This window comes from Argiope bruennichi, chromosome 3, assembly GCF_947563725.1.
Source record: "Argiope bruennichi chromosome 3, qqArgBrue1.1, whole genome shotgun sequence".
Lineage (NCBI taxonomy): Eukaryota > Metazoa > Arthropoda > Arachnida > Araneae > Araneidae > Argiope > Argiope bruennichi.
In genome coordinates, this window is record NC_079153.1 from 144,843,667 (window position 1) to 144,863,734 (window position 20,068).

Below are 20,068 nucleotides of genomic sequence, written 5' to 3' on the forward strand. Positions count from 1 at the left end.
TTCTGTGATCTCTTACAATATCTAAATTATTAATTCAATAAATCAACTTTATTTAAGGCAAATATCATTTGATATATGTATCCCTTTAATTCAGGGCGCCGCAACTAATTAAAGGTGAATATTCTTTTATAATAGAAATACTTGTGTTAAAAGGGTCTAAGTGAAATAAATAACTATAGTATATGTAACTTGAGTCTATAAAAGTTCTAATAAATGACGAATGTTCAGTTTTCAGCTTCAGCATCCACTGCTCTGTGAATCATATTTGACAAAATATTCTTGAGACACTAATATTTTAAATAAAAAAGAGTTGCACTCCTAACAATTAAATCAATCACTAAATCTGACTGATTTATCTGATTTATGAATGTATAAATATCATTCTTCAATAAAAACGGGTGATTTTAGACCACTTCATCAACCGTCTCACATATGATAGCCCAATCAGAGCCCGGGTTTTCTCAAGATTGATTGGCCTAAAAATATGAAAATGTTGATTGTTCTAAACTATTCCATTCAAGCCCTTATAAAACAATCAGATTTGATAGCAGTAGTTAGAAACGTTCATTTTTTTTAAATGTCCCAAGAATATTTCGTAGAAGATGATATCTTAGAACCAAGGGACTCTATAAAATTTATATTTCATAATTTTTTTAAAGTATATTTATTGTTTGAAACAAACTAAAATATTGTTATTCACATCATTTAAATCCATTTGAATGTAAAACTAAAAACTGCATTTTATGATGAATCCGAGAAATTTTTGTTGAATAATTCTTGAAGTATTACATAAATTACGAAAAGTATTTTGTAGTGCACATAAGACAAATTCTGAACTCTTATGATTTCAGTATTCATATTTTTTTTTAAAAATTCTTGATTTCAGTAAAAGAATGTTTTTATATTAATTGCAGTTTAATTATTTCAATTTTAATTTAAAGTTGAAATTTTACGAAAGCTGACGGAAAATTAAAGAGATACATAGTACATTATTGCTTAAGTACTTTATAATTGTATGAGTGCATTATATGACTATCAAAATTTGAAGCTTAAAAATATTTTGATGAGGAAACTATTGAAAGACAAGTTACATAAAATATTTAATTGAAAATTTTAGCGAGCATTAAGATTGGCGAACCGGCTGATCGCCAAAGGCGGCTAGTACTTATAATAAAACTGAATGTGTGTGTGAGGGTGTTGGCGCTCTATAGGCCAGACCGTTTTACCTACATCTATCAAATTTTTCCCATGTATATCTTGGAGGTCAAAAATGTGACTCGCGGAGCGATTTTTTTTTTTTTTTTTTTTTTTTTGCAATTTTAATTAGAATTTTACTAATTATGGGGGAATTTTGCGTTTGGAAAATATGGGGAATTTTTGCGTTTCTTCGCTATAACTTCCTAAAATATTGATTTTTATACAATACTGAAGTTCAAAAAATAATCCTTCCAACGATACTAATGTTTTAACATATAAATTAAATTTTAAATTTTGATGATTTTTTTAAAAAATAATTAATTTATATTATTTAATAATTTATATCGAACAAAATAAAAATGAAGTTTAACCTGAACCAGCACGTTACGTATGCATGTTAAAAAATTGGCTTTTATTAACGAGTTTCCATCCAATTGACAAAAATGGAAATTAAAAAGTTATTTAAATATTACTGCAAGCCTAGAAAAGCATCATTTTCAGCACGAGTCAGTATAAAATGAAATAAATAAGAAATACAATATTTTTTTTGAAAACAAATTCAAGACAAATTTTTCTGTGATCTTTTACGATATTCACATAATTAATTTATTAAATCGGCTTTATTTAAAGCAAACATAGTTTAATATCTATTATTTCAATTCAAGTCCCAACGGCTAATTTGCTAACCTTGAGTCAATAAATGCTCTAATACTTAGCTTTTGTCTGGATCCTCTGCTCTGTGAATCAGGTAATATTTTAAATAAAAGGATTTGCATTCCAATCAACTAAACCAATCACTAAAACTGACTGCCTCACGAAAATTTGAAGATCACTCTTCAATAAAAACGGGCGATCATCGACCCTCTCAAAGAAGCCAATCATCTCCCAGAGTTTCTCAAGAGTGATTGGCCTAGATTATGAAAGTATCGATTATTCTAAAAGTGTATTTTTTTAAATTTAATAAATCCGGCCAGATTTGATAGCAGAAGATAGAAACGTTTATTTGATTATTTAAAAGTTTTAGTGTCAAGTATATTTTGCTGAATATGATTCTTTAAGCCAAAGGACTGTCTTAAATTTATATTTCATATTTTTTTAATTATATTTATGGTGCGAAGGAATAAAATATTAATATTGAATCAATGAAATCCTTTTGAAAAAGAAAATAAAAACTGAGTTTTACAATGAAACTGTGAAATATTTGTTAAATAATTCCTTGAGATATAATAAATTATGAAAATTATTCTGTAGTGCATATAAGACTTCAATGCCAAAAGATTGTGCTTTCAGTTCTTTATATTTTCAGTTCTTTCATATTTTTCATTAAAAAAAGGCATGCTAGGTTTTCAACACAAAAAAGAAATGTCTTTATATTAATTACAGTTTAATCATTTCCACTTTAATTGAAAACTGAATTTTACAGGCGCTGAACAAAAATGAGAGAAATGCGTAGTACAATGAACAGAAAGGCTTAAGATCTAAATCATAGTATAAGTGAATGACCACCAAAATTTGAAATTTAAAAATATTTTTCTGTAAAACCTGTTATGAGACCAAGTTACATAAAATATTTAATTTTAAAATTTTATCGAGCTCTCATTATATCGAAAAGGCTGGTCGCCAAGGGCGGCTAGTCTATCAATAAAAGTAAGTAAATTTAAATAGTAAAATTTTGACATGATCTGCTCATTGCTATCTACTACTAAACGAAAATGATCAGGCTTTTTGTAATCTTTGGACGGAACAATAAATTCCGTAACTAACAAAATTCAAATCTCTATTTATTAATTCCAGTTATGATTTTAATACAAGCTATAAATTGAAAAGAAAAAAGTTATTCAAAATATGATCTCAGTTTTGTATATTTATATTCACTAGTCTAGATTTATTTTTATATCTCACGCTATGGTATTATTGATAATTCTTTTAAAATCTGTTGCTTATGTCAAAGACTGACTCATTAAGAAATACTTCTTATTGTTCATTTCTCATTTTATGCGGCTGGAAATTTAGTCTTGGCATGTTTTGGGGTTTTTTGTTTGTTTGTTTGTTTCAAGCAATCATTATTGGAGTGCCCAATGACTCTATTACATTGCTACATTTATTTGTGATAAACGATGGCTATGGGATTTATTGAAGTTTCCGAGTCATCGAATAACAGAGATTTAAGCTGATGAAATGAAGCACGTGGCAGATAGGATGAGTTGGTAAGTTAAGAACACTGAAGGTGCTAGCGATCCAATACTTTCCTCCCGCTTACCTTTTACCATTACTCCTCGTTCAAACAATAAGAAATGAGGGAGCGACAAAATGGAATCGCACTTTCCCTTGAAGCTTTCAGAGAAAAGAAACTGGAGTTCTCAGTTCGATGCTTCTGCTTTTTGAAGCACGGCTTCGTTGAATGCAATCCTTTGAGAAAGGAATCATTATTAGTCTGATTGTACAGAGATTTAACTGCCGATTGAAAATAGTATGGCATTAGACTTTTAATTTCATTTTATTTATAAATCACAAGGGTTCATCCATGTTCTTCCTTTTTAGATACAACTTTACTGCTTTATGCACTGAATTCGGAATTTCCGTCTGCCTGGTCGGCCGCCTACTGAAATTCAGCACGGCTTATGTGTGTCAGGAGCATCAAGATATATGCGTGAACAATAAAATTCCGAAGGACTTCACAGTAAATATTATACTCGGATTTTTTTTTCTAACTACATCTTTTTTATGTGTGTGTTTTTGTATGTACGAATGAAATTATTTAAAGAGCACCATTTAATTTTTGGGTCCTTTTTGCACATTTAATACCAATTCATATTTCTTGATCATTCATGTAAATAATTTGTTTTAGAAGGAAAAGATTGCATTTCATGCAGTTCACTGAAAAAAACGCCGAAATATAAGCAAGCATTGGATGAAAGTAGGTTCCAAGATTAACTTCCATAGTTAATAAATAAAGACGAGGAGAATTATGGGAACAGAAAATACATCTGTGTTTTACTTCAGATGTAGTTAATTTTTCAATGATTACTTTCTGAGCCTGCAATGTAAGATATCAAAAAATTATACTTTAGTAGCTATTTTCACTACCCAAATGGTCAATAAGTAAAATTTCCACTGTTAACCAATCGAGACAGACCGAAAAATGGACGACCAGGCATAACAATGTCCTTTACAAAACAAGCTCCCTTACAACCCTTAGTTACCAGCATCAGTTTCACAAATATTCCATTGCCAGTTATTGGAGAAAAAAAAGTAGCTCAGCTGAAATGTTCAGAGTCAATCTTTAGTAACCGAAAGTTTAAACGAAACGTTCGTTTTCTCATTCTATTTGCCCTAAATGGAGATGATAATACCAATCACTAGAAACTAACATAAGCAAGTTTTCTATCTTCATGACTGATAAGAAGTAAGAAAAACGTTAGTTCTTAGTCTTGACCGACAACAAATAATCCATTTGTCCCATCAAATAAGCAAGGTACAGAGTTTGAAGCAGGGTTTCATTCTAAAAAAGGTTCATTGCCTTAAAAAAATTTTCATTTTCAAATCTTAAGGACCGATGAATTAAAAAAGGATTCCAACGAATATTGAAGGAAGAAAAGTTTCAATCACAAACATGAGATATATTTACAAGAAAATTATAATGACAGACTTTGTTACAAAAGAATTTGACTTGGTTCAATGATGCTTGAAATCTTTTCAAAAGATTATAAAAAATAAATTAATATAAAAAAATATTATTAGAAAAAAATATTATTAGAAGCAAAATGCTAGGAAGTACAAATTGAAGCAAAAATATACATCACTTTCTAATATTTATTTTAGTTTTATACTTAATAGATTGACACTTAAAATTCATTCAAAACAAACTGAACGTTATCGAAAATTCATTGAAAGAGAAGCTATTAAAATTATTAGAAGCAAAATGCTAGGAAGTACAAATTGAAGCAAAAATATACATCACTTTCTAATATTTATTTTAGTTTTATACTTAATAGATTGACACTTAAAATTCATTCAAAACAAACTGAACGTTATCGAAAATTCATTGAAAGAGAAGCTATTAAAATTGTTGGATACTAATAAAAAAAGGTTGCAGGTTCTCCCGATTACAGAGCAAAGTTGTTTTCCCTATAAGGTGAATTTTTGAGTCATTTTTTACAACAATACCGATTATTTTAGCAGTAATGGTACTATTTGCTTTCAGGGCATTACATATAATAAATTTTTGAAAGAAATTCATCATCTAGAATACAAGATGCACGCCAAACTTCGCATGAAAATAGAAGATTATATGAACTGCACTATTGAATATTTGGGTGAAAAGAAATCCTGCAAGTATGTTATATTGGAAATAACTCTTTTTTATTGCATTTATGGAATCATCCTTTGTTAGTGTGCTAATCTTTTCGACTAGTATCCATGCTCCCAATAGTGAAGGATACTTTAGTTTAAAAATGAACAGAAAAGAAAATAAATCGATAAATCGATCAACTGTTAACATTACGATTAAAAATAAGCTAATTCGTAATTTTTTGTTTTATCATCATAAACAATCAAAACTATAACCTATTACGTTAGGATCCGACACGTTAAAAGGTGCGATGTAACAAGTGTGTGATATCAAAAGAATGTGTTTTGATAAGTTAAGGGCGGGGCATGAAGCAAAATTTGTCAAATTTGGCTGCATTTAGCATCTTTTAAACGCATAATTAAGTTATTTTAACAATGAAAGGTAAAAAAGAAAATATTTCCCAAATTCTACACTATTATTATTGCATTACATATTAAGATTATTTTTCTATACAAGATAATCTATTATTGTTCTACACAAGATGGTGAATAACAATCATAGTGAGATTATTGTTCTACACAATCAAATGATCCTATTTAGAATATCATTACATGATTGTTCGACACAATGATATAATCCTCTCCTTTTCGTACTTTTTTCCCCTCTCATCAGATGCACTCGCTTGGCTGAGATCAGCCGCCAAGACGGCAGAGTTATGCTGACCTATTAACAAATCTGAAACATAAAATTGCAACTACCATCAAAATCTACTTTTCCTTATTTTCGGAATGCATATTTCCAGAGAAAGCATGAAATGTTTTGAAATAAAATCATTTCATGTTGACATGATACGTGTTGAGTGCAATACTCGAGATCCACTGCGCAGTTTGCAGGAAAGTCATTATGGTCATTGCAATGATTAAAAGTCATTATGATCATTGCAACGAGTCGGTTTACTTGCAGATAGCAGACGGTGTCTGTTCAAATATAGATAGGAAATAAGGGATTGTAGCGATTCATATTGAAACAAACCCGTCAGCTAAAAAATTAAAAAAAAAAAACTCCTCCTAAGATCCGATTTTTTTTTTTTTTTGAATAAAAGTAGCTCGGAATAACAACTTTTGGATTAAAAATGCATTTTCCCTTCTTATATATTTAACAATTCATTTCTTGTAAAAAGTATTTGATTCGTTATTGGTAAATTATTCAAAAACTATTTGAAATGTAAAGAGTAATTAATTAAAATCTACGAAAACTTATTTCTGCTTTTCTATTTGCTGTCGCAGTATGGATTATGTTATGGGATCCTTTTATACGAAAGACGAATTACCAAGTTACTGTTACACGCTGTACTCGCTGTGGGGTTCGCCAAACAAGAAAAGAGAACAGATCCAGAAGGGCGCAAGTAAGTTGTTTAAAGTCTCTGGTTTTCACTTTTTTGGTGTAATCATTAAAGAATTACTCTCATCTTGAAGATCTAAAGACCACGACTGAAATACAGGCCGTTTTCACGGTCTATGGGCCAGCCCTTTCCATAGAAGTTACATTCCGTAATCCTGCGCATGTTCTTACCCACGGAACAGCGACAGTCTGCTTACTTTTATGGCAAACAGACACTTGAAAACTGGAATAAATGCTTGTCCGTTGGCTGCTTTATCTCAAATCATACTTGGTTCTAACTTGAGAATCAAAAAGGATAATAAATGCCAACTAAAATATGAGGCTTTGAAATAAATAATTGCGACAAATGAAACGCAATAACTTCTCAATGATTGAAGTTTCTTTATTCAAATCCTTAATAAAGTTAGAAAAATTAAAATACTCATTTCATATTGAAAATTATTTTTTTGATGTTCAAAACGTAAACACTTAAAAAAACACAAATGTAAATGATTTTCTTCTTTATAAATACTATTAATAGGTGATGTAAAGAGTTTAAAATTTCATAAGGACTATATAGAAGCAATTGATTGTGGAATTTGTCATTTAAAAACAAGAATCCAGAGAAGGTTTTCGAAATTTTCCATTCATTCATACTTGTATTTTCCTCGAATGTTTTTCAATCTAACAAATAAGCAAATTATTTTTCTATTATTCTTGCATGGATCAGAAATCCAAAGAATTCAATAGAATGTAATGGACAATATTGGGGATTTCTCGGGCTATGAATCTGAGGATACGTTTTGAATGAATATTAAAACATTGTAATAATTTAAGTACCGAAAGGCTATCAATTAATTAAACATATAATTTTCATCAACGTAATTTGTGATATTAAGATTGTTAATGCCTCGGCATAAATTCTATTGTAATTGGAATATATTACAATAATAGGATTGGAGGGGGGGGAGCTTGGTGTCAACGTACAATTGGTTTGATAAATCATTTATATAGATAATGTTTTAAATAGTTATATTAACGTGTTAGTAAAAACTAACATAGAAAAGGCAACCTGAAAAATGCCATTTTCTTAAGTCTTTTTTAGCAAAATTGGTTTAATTAGATAAATAAATTACTAAATTAATACAGGAATGCTCTTAATAAGTATAAATACTGGTTAATAAACATTACCTTATAAAAATAAATTTCAATTCGCTGAGCATCTCTAAATCATAGATTCCGGTTTTTTTAAGGAATACACACAAAATAGCGTCCTATCTGATTAGATTCCCGTCAAAATTCGCGTTGGCTCAAAATAACTTTGTTTACAGGAAGAGAAAGTTACAAAAAAATTAATGACAATTCAAACTCTAATTCGAGATATCATAGCATGTTAACGCTTTAGATTTGTTTCGTTTATAATTTACATCTTGTTTACTTCACTACTTGTCAGTCCAGCTATTTGCCTTGTAAAATGCTTTACGTGATTTTTAACAGCACATATTATATGACGCAATTTGCAGACAGCATGCCCAGCTTATAAACATTATCAAGTCAATTTTTACTCTTATTTCAGAAATGATCCTCGAGTTCAATGTGAACGCTTCGGGCCGGGACGAGCCAATCACACTAGAAAACGTGACTGGGTACATCCCCAAGCGCAATATTCCCACCAGCCCATCTGTGCAAATCGCTGTCCACACCCCGTACTTCCTGCCCAGTCCTTATACTTTAGGAAACAACTACCAAGGAGGAAAAGCGTACGAACTGCGCCTACTGATGGTGAAGATTGCTTGTTATTGTGTTTGATAGAAAGCAAGATATCTGGGACACTTTTATTTTGATCAAAACAGATCAGTAGTTTGTAACCATATTTACCGGGAACTTACTCTACATGTGCCTTTTGATTTATGGAGCGCGAAAGCTGAATAATTTTGAATTACTTCTGAGAATGCTGTATTTCTAACGATAGTGAACACTGCTCCATAAGAATGTGATTTTTACTTTTGTCTTTTGCAATTTTCCCCTCTTTTTGGAAAAATAGATCATGTTTCAATTCGACGTTCAATATTCAATGCTCTGAGAAAAATAGTTCAGTTTTCTGGAGACATCGAGTAAAAATATGGATTTGACTCTTCTTTATGCAATTTTTTTCTTTTGCACATAATACATTAATGCTTCTTATTTTTTTAATACGAACCTATTCTGCGTTTTCTTTTAATTTTGTGTATTTCAAGGACTTAATACCTTTTTATTCATTGGTATAAGAAGGGTTGCTGATATTTCAGAGAGTTCTGAAAACAGAACAGAAACAAAAAAAAAAAAAAAAAAAAAAACTAATGTAAAATATATCTTAAAAGTGACATTTTGTCCCACAAAGAATATAGATTACCTATTAAAAATACACTCATGTCCATAAATTAAGGATAACACAAGTTCTGGAAAAGAAAGAGTCAGAAGCAAAACAAATGTGACTTATTTGTAAAGCCTACTTATTAAACAAAAGATAAAGAGGAAAAACGATGCTATATGTTTGATATCATTAATAAAAATTGAGATTTTTTGTTCCCTAAAACAAATTACAAAAAAAAAACCTATTTAGAAAAACCAATATTTCATGGTTGGTATGATGGTTTATACATAGTATGTCTCCCAGACAATGCAATACAGTCCGTACAATGCCGAGGCATGCTGAGTATCAAATTATCGATTTGATCTTGGGGAATATTACACCATTCATCAAGCAATGTTCTGCGAAGTTCCGGTAGAAATGTAGGAGGTGGTTGACGGACTATAACTTGTTGGCCAAGCATGTGCCACACATGCTCTACTGGATTCAAATCCGGTGAGAATGCTGGTCAGTCCATACCGGTGATATACTCCGATCGAAGGCGTTCGTTTATGATGTTTGCACGGTGAGGACGGGCGTTGTCCTCCATAAACACGAATTCTGCGCCCATGGCGCCCCGAAACAAATGTACATGTTGTTCCAGAATGACGTCCCGATAGATTTGACCTGTCATGGTTTCAATTTGAACATGCAGGTCAGTTCTGTAACTTAGAATAATTCCTCCCCAAACGAGCAATTCTGCACCACCGTAACGGTGTACTTCAATGATGTTCTCTTGGTGGTAACGGGTACCTGGCACTCTCCATATGAAAGTCAGGCGAGAATCAGACTGCAAGCTAAACCTGGACTTGTCGGAAAACATCACACAAGCCCACTGTTGCGATGTTCACAATGCATGCTCTCTACTGCAGGCTAACCGCAGACGACAATGAGTTGCAGTAAGTGGAACATATCTGACAGGCCTACGAGCATATAAACCAATCTGCCCTAAGCGTCTGTACACAGTCTGCCTTGAAATTGTCGTACCAGTGGCTGAAGAGAGCTGACGACACAGGTCTGATGCTGTGCTCCATCTGTTTCTTTTGGCAGTAACTGCCAAATACCGGTCCTGATTCGGTGTTGTAACTTGGGGACGACCTGTGCTGTAATGTCTACTCACATTACCATCATCTTGGAATCGTTGCCAATACCTGGATATGACACTCTGGGCGATTCCAAGTTCCGCAGATACTTCCAGCTGGGTACGCCCAACTCTACCACGTAAAAAATCATCCAATTGCGTCCTTTGTGTCATAATTATGCGGTTATTGCACTGAAAGGCTTATAAAGAGCTTGCGAACAATTTTACTTCTTTGCCTGTATTCCTTATACATCACTCTCTTACACACTTGTCATTGTGACGTACTATCGGTGTCACCTGGTGGCTTCCTGCAATTTCCATATGATTTTTGAAGATGTGCGTAATTATTTTACGGGTGATATATGTATTTTAGAGTTCGATTTCCGCGTTACTCTGGATTATCCTTAATTTATGGACATGAGTGTAAATGTAGCAATAATAATAATTTTTTGATACTGCAATAAATTAAATAATTAACATAATCTCCGTCACATATTAATTTAAGAAATATTAAAATTTGCACACTAGACACTTTTTCTAAATTCTTTAAACTGCTTCTCCACTTTTGTAAAGTAAATAAAACAATGTTTCTTGTGATAATAATAATGACATAAACAAGTAATTAAAAAAATAGTAGTAATTAAGTAGTAAAATAGTAGTAATTAAGTAGTAAAATAGTAGTAATTAAGTAGTAAAATAGTAGTAATTAAGTAGTAAAATAGTAGTAATTAAGTCAATTCCTACTTAGGTCAACATTTTTTTTGTTTGTTTTAGTTACTTTTTATTATTTATATATATCTTATATTATTTATGATCGGGTGTTCTGTCAGTAATCTCAGAGCTTGGCGACCATTTGACGACGGATTTGGCGGCTTTGGTGACCAAATAGAAAATACTAGACAAATTAAATTAATTAATTAATATTTGAAAAAACTGTATTAACATTAAGTGTCATCCACTACAAGTTTTAAAAAATGTATTTGAACTTGAGTGGATGAATAAAAAGTATTATTATTAACAATTGAAAATTTGAACAAGATATATATATATACAGTAGCTCCCAAAATTGAGTATACACTATAGTCTTTCTTCTTTAATTTTATTCCTTTTGATCTTAACATTTCTATTTATGGCTAATATTTATAAGAACAACAAAATATACATTAACAAAAGTATTAGGCTAAAAAATAAAACGGAGGAATCAATAATATTTTTATTATAGTAATTTTTATGTCAAAGTTACAATTTCCAAAGTCACAAAATTGAGTATACATCTTATAAAATATGCGACTTGACTACCATTATTTATTTTCAAGTAAAATAGTTTTGTTACTTTAATTGGCAATCGTTGATTTCCAAGCGAAAACAAACGTTTTGGTTATCATAATGAGCTCCAGAAATGAAACAAATTTTGAAATTCGGAAACTGTTATTCGATTGTCTGAAGATGGTAAATCTCTACGAGAAATTGCAAGGGAAATTCAACGGAGTCACGAATGCGTTCAAAAAAATTATCCAGAAGTATAAAATGTATGCACAAATTGCTAATAAACTTGGAAGAGGAAGAAAAGAAATCTTCAGTGCCACGACCAAGAGAAGAGTTATTCGAAAGGTAGCAAATAATCCTAAGAGGAGTGCTACAAAAATTGCTACTCCTACTTCAAGAACAATTGGAAAGTGTATTTCTGCAGAAACAATTCGAAGAGTAATCCGAAAAGCAAATTATAAAGGTCGCGTAGCCAGAACAAAACCTTTCATTTCCAAAGTAAATCAAGAGAAAAGAATTTCATTTGCTAAAAGTCATATTTCAAAGCCTCCTGACTTCTGGAATCAAGTAATATTGAGTGACGAAAGTAAGTTCAATGTTTTTATTAATGATGTGTAATAAACGACTTGTAAACGCAAACGCAAATTCAAACGCAATTCGAATTCTTGTTTTTACTCAAACTTAAAAAAGTAACAACAGTTTCAAACTTTAAAAAAATGAAAAGTTAAGTTGATTCAACTATACACAGAGAGTTGAGTTGTTACAAAATGTAATGCGAGTATCCCGTGTATAAGCAATAACCATTTAACGTCACAACTGAATTATCTTTTACATTCGACCATCCTGACTATGGGACGACCTCGTCCCTCTAATAGCTTATAGTCTTTCAAGTGGTGTGATATGCGTCTAACCCTTGTTGGTTGAGTGTTCTCTATACATGAATTTTCATCGGAACCGTCATTGCAGTAACTGGTAATTAGGTCCTCACTGTCGCCATCAGATAGATCTTCATCTTCTGTGATAAAATGAAACAGTTTCAACTGAGAAGCGTGAGCAGTAGTTATATAATTAGGTTGTTTTTTTCTCCCTTGTCCAACTGTGCGTAAGTCAGTAACTTGATAAATATCCGATGGTAATACCTTGATTATTGTTAAAGAACCTCTGTACCTAGCTTGAGTTTTAGAATTCGGTAATAAAGTTTGTTCAGGCGGTCGTCTTACAATCACAACATCACCTATATTATAATTTTGGGCTCTACATTGATGTTTGTCATAATTCTTTTTCATATTTTCTTGCGCAACCCTAATACTTTCCTGGGCATCTCTTTGCGATTCGATCGGCTTTACATACTCATTGGACGTTGGTAGCAGATCTTGAGGAAAATATTCCAATTTTACTGATGTGTATCCATACAAAAATTCAAAAAGAGGTTTTTCAGTCGACTTACTCGGGGACCAGTTAATGCGTCGTTGTACTTCTGGCAATATCTTATCCCAATCTTTGTGAGATTCTATTTGAACACTGGATGATATCATTGGAATGAGTATTCGATTAATGCGTTCAACTTGTCCATTAGCTTGCGGTCTTTGACTAGAATTTAATGTATGCTTGATTCCAAACTGTTTGCAATAGTCTTCAAATAAAGATGATGAGAAACAACTTCCTCTGTCTTTAACGATACGCCTTGGACAACCAAAGTCATTTGTAAATTCGTCTAGGTCCTTTAAAACGTTTTTAGTTGAACAGCTAGGACATGGACGAAGACGTACAAATTTAGCATATTGTCGATAAAAACTAACAGTTCCTTATTCCTAGACTTGTTAAAAAAGGACCAAGAAAATCCATGTCAATAACTTCAAATGGCCGACTTCCAGGTGATATAGAATTCAATTTGCCTTGGCTTTTTCCTCCTGGTACTTTTGAATATGCACATACAACACACTGTCTAATATGTTGCTTAATGTAGCTTATCATACGGGGAAACCAAAATTGTTTACGTATCATTTGAACTACTTTTTCCGTTCCAAAATGACCAGCGAAGTCGTGGAAGCGAACTACAAGGTACTTTCGCATTGATTTAGGCATTGAAAACAGTTTTCGCACATTTTTCAAATCACCAGATTCATGATGGATGCGATAAAGTATTCCATCTATGAGATCGAAGCATTGAGCCAACTGCTTTTCTTCTCGGGTTCTTACTTTTTGTGGCTTTTATTAAGGAAAATATAATTTTTTGTAGATCCTTATCTTGACTTTGTATAAGAGCTACCCGGTCTTTTTCAGTAGACATGTAAAATACTTTAGGCAGACTAGTTAGCTCTACAGGACTCTCATCTAATGGTGTACATGTTCTCTCTTCAATTGGTGATCGACTAAGAGCATCTACATGAGCCATTTTTTGCATCATCTCTATGTTTAACTCGTAATCAAATTCGCTTAATCTTGCAATCTTGCAATCTGAGGTTTAATGTTTTTTTGTGTTTGCAAATATGTTATGGCTGAGCAATCAGTGACCAACGTGAAATGTAAACCTAATAAGAGAGGCCTAAGCCTAGTCATCGACCAGACAGCAGCTATTGGTTCCAAACGGCTTGAATGATACTTCTATTCTTCTTGAGTGGTTAGACGGCTTACACAATAAACTAACTGAAATGCATTATTATATTTATTTCGTCGTAACAGCATATCTGCTAATCTTACTGAACTAGCATCGGTGTGTAATTCAGCTTCATCCTTTGGATAAAATAATTTTATTGCTGGTCTATATATTAACTTAGAGCGTGATTCTTTAAATGCTTCATTTTTATCTACAGTCCATATAAATAAGGAATTTTTCTTTAGTAACCTTGTGAGGGGTTCAGCTACTGAAGCGTATCGTGTTATAAAACGGCGAAAGAAACTAGTTAAGCCAAGAAAACGACGTAATTCATCTTTGCTCTTAGGAACCGGATACTCGGCAATTGCAGCAAGTTTTCTTGGACCTGGTCGTATTCCATCTTTATCGATTACAAAGCCCAGATATTCTATTTCTGACATCCCAAATTCACATTTAGACAATTTCAATGTCACTCCAGCATTTAGCAATTTTTCGAGAACTTGTCTCAGCTTCGCTATCATATCATCAAAATCGGTCGAACCAAAGAATATGTCGTCCACAAAACATGAGACACCGCTCCATAGCAAATCTCCTAAAGCCAAAGACATAGCTCGCTGAAATACAGGAGGTCCATTCGGCAATCCAAAAAATAAACGTGTTGTCTCATAATGTCCATCAGGTGTTGTAAACGCTGCTTTTCGTGAGGATTCTTCATCCATGGGTATCTAATTGAATCCCTGGCATGCATCAAGAATGCAGAACAAACTAAAACCTGAAAGTCTCTCAAGCAAATCATCAATGCATGGAAATGGAAATTTATGTTTAATAGTCTGCGAGTTCAAATGTCTGTAATCAATTACCATTCTTTTGTCCCCTGTTTTCTTTTATACCATCAAAACTGGACTACTATATTCTGGACAACTACCCCGAATGACACCCTATCCTTTCAGTTCTTGAACTATTTCTCTTAAAACTTGCATTTCGTAGTTAAATGCTCGATATGGTGAACGAGATACAGGTTTGCTACCTGGAGTCTCAGTTATATGCATTGTTGTGTTGTTAATACATCCTAGTTCATCTGACTTTATAGTAAAACACAGTCTAAATTCATTTAATAACTTGCATAAAATTTGTTGCTGTTCTTCATTTATGGAAGAACCAAATTTAACAGACTTTAAATCGATAGGATTTCGCACAATTTCTTTTGTTAAAAGTACAGTAGGCGTTGAAATCTTTTTTTTTCTTCGATATTAAAGTTACATTTATTTTCAGGAACCCAATTTCCTCTAAAAATTGCACGATTTTTCTTTAGTTGTAAATGTAAGTTGCTTGGATTCATTATAGGTGCTTGTGTTTTGCCATCATATGCAGCCAAAGTAACACCACTAGAGATATTGTAGATACATATCCATCACCTTTTTTACCATCACTAAAAACAGTGACTGATTGAACTGTGCGTGGTTCAATCACAAATTATTTAAGAATACTTAAGACTGCTCTATCAGGCATTTCAACCACTTGAAAATCACGTAAAAAGCTCAACTCATCAATATTAACTAATTTGCATCTCCCTTGATTTCGAACCATAACCACATCGGGAGAATCAATAATGTCATTGCCTATGAGGACGTCAGGACCCTCAAAAGTATCATCATTCACAACATAAAATAGCACTTCACGTAGCTTTACTTTGTCTATAATCACGTTAACAATAATGATTCCGAGTGATTCTTTCACACCTCCAATACCTCTAATTGGAACAGTAACTTTTCTGTTTATGTTTTTATTTAACCGTTGAGCAAAACTATATTTCAACGTAGATATATCAGCTGCGGTATCCATAAGAGCACTTGTGTTTTCTCCTTCAATACTGATATTCTTTGTTGTGTTATTAACGAGACTGGCAACCGAAATTGCGTTGACTGATGGTGAAGGTATTTCATTTGAACATTCTTTTGTCCCGTGACCTTCCTTCGTACATGCAGTGCAAAATTTTGGTCCCTTGGGCTGTGCAAAATCACGACCAAACTGTCCACCTTCAAAGCAATTATAGCAGATGGTTGGATTGTTTTTAAATCGACTTGGATCAGTTTGTTTACTAATGGCGTAACTTTCTTCTTTTGGAAACTTAATGCTATTGAGTTTACTACTAAAATGACCACTTTTCTTGAAATTATCCTTTAGTTCAATAAATTCATCAACCTTTTCAGCAAGCACGTATGGGGAAACTATTTGTGTCCATTGATCCAAATAATGTTCACGAATTTCTGGAGGTATGCGGGATTTCATTCGATCTGCGATGATTAAATCCTTCAAACTCGCAAAACTGTTTATTTTAAGCCCTGAGGTCCACCCATTAAAAAATGTTTCCAGCTCATGATAATATTCTTTCCATGTCTTACCACAAGTTATCTCATGTGAATAAAATAATTGCCTAAATATTTCAGCACTTAATTTATAACGCTTAAGTAAAAGTGACTTCACATACTCATAATTTTCGGACTATTCTTCCGGTTCTGTCATAATCATTTGCACAATTTCAGTTGGTAGCTGATTAAAGAAACATGCCATCCACAGCGTATTTGGCATTTGTACTCGTTTCATGACCCTCTCAAAGTGAACTAAATAAAGCCGATGTCTTCACTACTAGAGCAATATGTTCTCAATTGTGACTTCCAATCAATTTTTGGCGCCGATGTTAATAATTCTGAGCCAACGAAATCTGAAGTTTCAGCAGCAACCTCTAACTTTTTAAGTTCTAAAGCATGTTTTCTTCTGCTTCTTCCCGCTTTTCTTGTCGCTCGGCTTCTTCCCGTTTGGCCTGTTTCTCGGCTTCTTCTCGCTTGGCTTGTCGATCCTGCTCAGCTTTTTCAATTAAAATATCAACCATTTCTCTTATCATTTCTTCATCATAGTTTTTACTATTTAATATTAACTATCTCAAATCTGGAATTTTCAAGTCACTAGATGTAACATCTTCAGATAATTCTTCTGTAACGAAACGTAGCTGTTCCTTACGAAGTCGCGTTAAAAACGACATTTTGTACTTTAAACAGAATTGAAAATTAAAATGACCTGTAAATCCCACTTCTGAATTGTAATAAACGACTTCTAATAAACGCAATTCGAATTCTTGTTTTTATTCAAACTTAAAAACGTAACAACAGTTTCAAACTTTTAAAAAATGAAAATTTGAGTTGATCCAGCTGTACAGAGAGAGTTGAGTTGTTACAAAATGTAATGCGAGTATCCCGTGTATAAGCAATAACCGTTAACGTCACAACTGAATTATCTTTTACAGATGGATGGTCGATGTTATGTTTGGAGAAGGCCCAATTCTGAACTTCTTCCTAAAAACACCAATCCTTCTGTCAAGCATGGAGGTGGTTCACTTCTTGTATGGGGCTGTATGTTTGCAAAAGGAGTGGGAAATTTAGTTTTCATTGAGGGAATCATGGACAAAATTAAATATTTGGATATACTGAAGAATAATTTAAAACAAAGTGCCCAGAATTTGGGTTTAGGGTCAAGTTTTCTGTTTCAACAAAATAATTGACCGAAACATACAGCTAAAATAGTTAAGTTATGGTTGTTGTATAATTGTAAAATGCAATTCCACACCCTTCCTCAATCTCCAGATCTCAATGTGATGGAAAATTTGTGGGCACAATTAGGAAACTCAGTTCAAAAACACGATATTAGGGGAAAGGAACACTTAAAAAGAGTATTGCAAGAAGAATGGTCGAAAATATCCGGCGAAACAACTCAAACTCTTGTCAACTCAATGCCACACCGTTTACAAGCTGTTCTAAATCAAAAGGATATACAACAAAATATAAATTTATCTTTTTCTCTTTTTGTTGATAGATTTTGCTGGATGTATACTCAATGTTGCAACTTTGGAATTTGTAACTTTGACATAAAATTTACTGTAATAAAAATAATATTGATTCCTCCATTTTGATTTTTAGCCTAATACTTTTGTTAATGTATATTTTGTCGTTCTTATAAATATTAGCCATAAATAGAAATGTTAAGATCAAAAAGAATAAAATTAAAGAAGATAGAGTATAGTGTATACTCAATTTTAGGAGCCACTGTATATATATATATATATATATATATATATATATATATATATATATATATATATATATATATATATATATATATATATATATATATATATATATATATATATATATATATATATATATATATATATATATATATATATATATATATATATAGGGAGAGTGTGAACTATTAGTAGGAACTGAAAAGTGAAAAAATGCGCTATTGTGGTCATCACCTATCTTGTTTCAATTTTTTTCATTCATTGTCAACATTTACTGGTTGCATTGAAATTCTGTATAACATTGAACTTTCATCTGGGACCCTTTTCTGCTGCTTAAACTGTGTACAAGTTATTTTGTGATTAAAAAAAATACTGTCTAACCACTTTATTTTCTTCCTTTTTTTTCAGGAAGAAACGCATTTATTGCCGAGTCCGTATCAAACCAACTGCACGGATTACTTGAAGATCTGGAGGGAAAATGGAGGCAAGGGTCCTGTCTCTCAAACGGTCAATTTCTTTAAATTCTGAATCTAGAAAAAATTTCATCAGGTTAACAGTAATTTTCTAAACCAATGCATTCACAAACTGAGCTGACGTCATTTTTAGTTTCAATGACTTGATAAAGTTAAACAAGTATTCAGCTTACAAACAAGCAGTGATGCAATTACGGTGTGGCTATCAGGGCTCCGTTGGGAGCTGCACTTTTTTCACATTCTAGTTTGCGAAGTGCGGGGAAAGTAGATTAATATGCATCGCAGAGACACCGATCAAATGTTGAGCTAAATCCACAGATCGTCTCTCGGTGTGTCCTTTCGGGAACATGTAAACACGATAACTCAAATATGCAATGACTTAAAGAAAAATACCAAATTTGATATGTGATTTTTTTTATTACAAATTAAATTTGTGTTCAATTTTTGTTTCAATCGATTGGGAAAAACACGTCTAACATGTCTAAAACACAAGTTCACCTTTATAACAGAGCATGCGAGGAGAGACTTCAGCTGGTTTATTGTAAAATCCAGTTAGTTTGCTCAATGCACATAAAATAATTATAAGAGTCGTGAAAATGAACAATGTTTAATGAAGATGGTAATGGTTAGTTCGTTACCTTAATTACATGTTTTCGATCATTTCTCCAAATAGCCAAGAACAATTCATTCTCCGACATTAGCGCCATATCGCCAATAATTAAGAAAGTCGTAAAAGGATGCATAGCTAAGAATTCAGAATGTTATATATTTACAGACGACATGAAGGAGTGAGGTGAGCAACAAAAAGACAAGGAAAAAAATCCGATAGAAAAAGAATATTGCGATTCATTTCAAAGAGAAGTGTTATGTTAGCATAAATATTATTAGGTACACTTAATACCATGCTTAATGATAGGAAAGCAAAAATAAATAATGACATAAAATGTTGGATATTAATTATTTAAAGTATTAAAACGCCTTGAAGGAATGTGATTTATGCAAACATTTGGGTTGTAAACCGTAGAGAATTTCAAATATTGAAAATTTAGATATTTAACATTGCTCAGCAAGGACTTTTTCAGCTACCAAGGAAGTTTGAACTCTTTAAAGAATATTTTGAGACTAGTCACTTCAAAAGTAATTTTATTTTTGCGAACTTTGAAATAAGGCCTATTCTCATAATTTCAATGGTGTCTGCAGTTATTAATAAATGCTGCTCATTTGAATTTTTTAAATTTACTTATTATATTTGTAAATCACGTTATTTTATTTGTTTGTTTAGCACCACAGTAGAGATTGTCTAAGACAAACATGACG

General features: G+C 32.3%; 1 protein-coding gene across 1 annotated transcript in view; it reads left to right on the forward strand.

The window, feature by feature from the left end:
- The window catches only part of LOC129963015 (uncharacterized), a 44,541-nt gene that overhangs the window by 1,275 nt on the left and 23,198 nt on the right, over positions 1-20,068 (forward strand). The window contains exons 2-6 of the mRNA XM_056077018.1: positions 3,739-3,877; positions 5,402-5,532; positions 6,775-6,893; positions 8,445-8,650; positions 18,687-18,785. Coding sequence (XP_055932993.1) covers positions 3,739-3,877; positions 5,402-5,532; positions 6,775-6,893; positions 8,445-8,650; positions 18,687-18,785 — 694 coding nt within the window. The remainder of the gene's footprint in view (positions 1-3,738; positions 3,878-5,401; positions 5,533-6,774; positions 6,894-8,444; positions 8,651-18,686; positions 18,786-20,068) is intronic.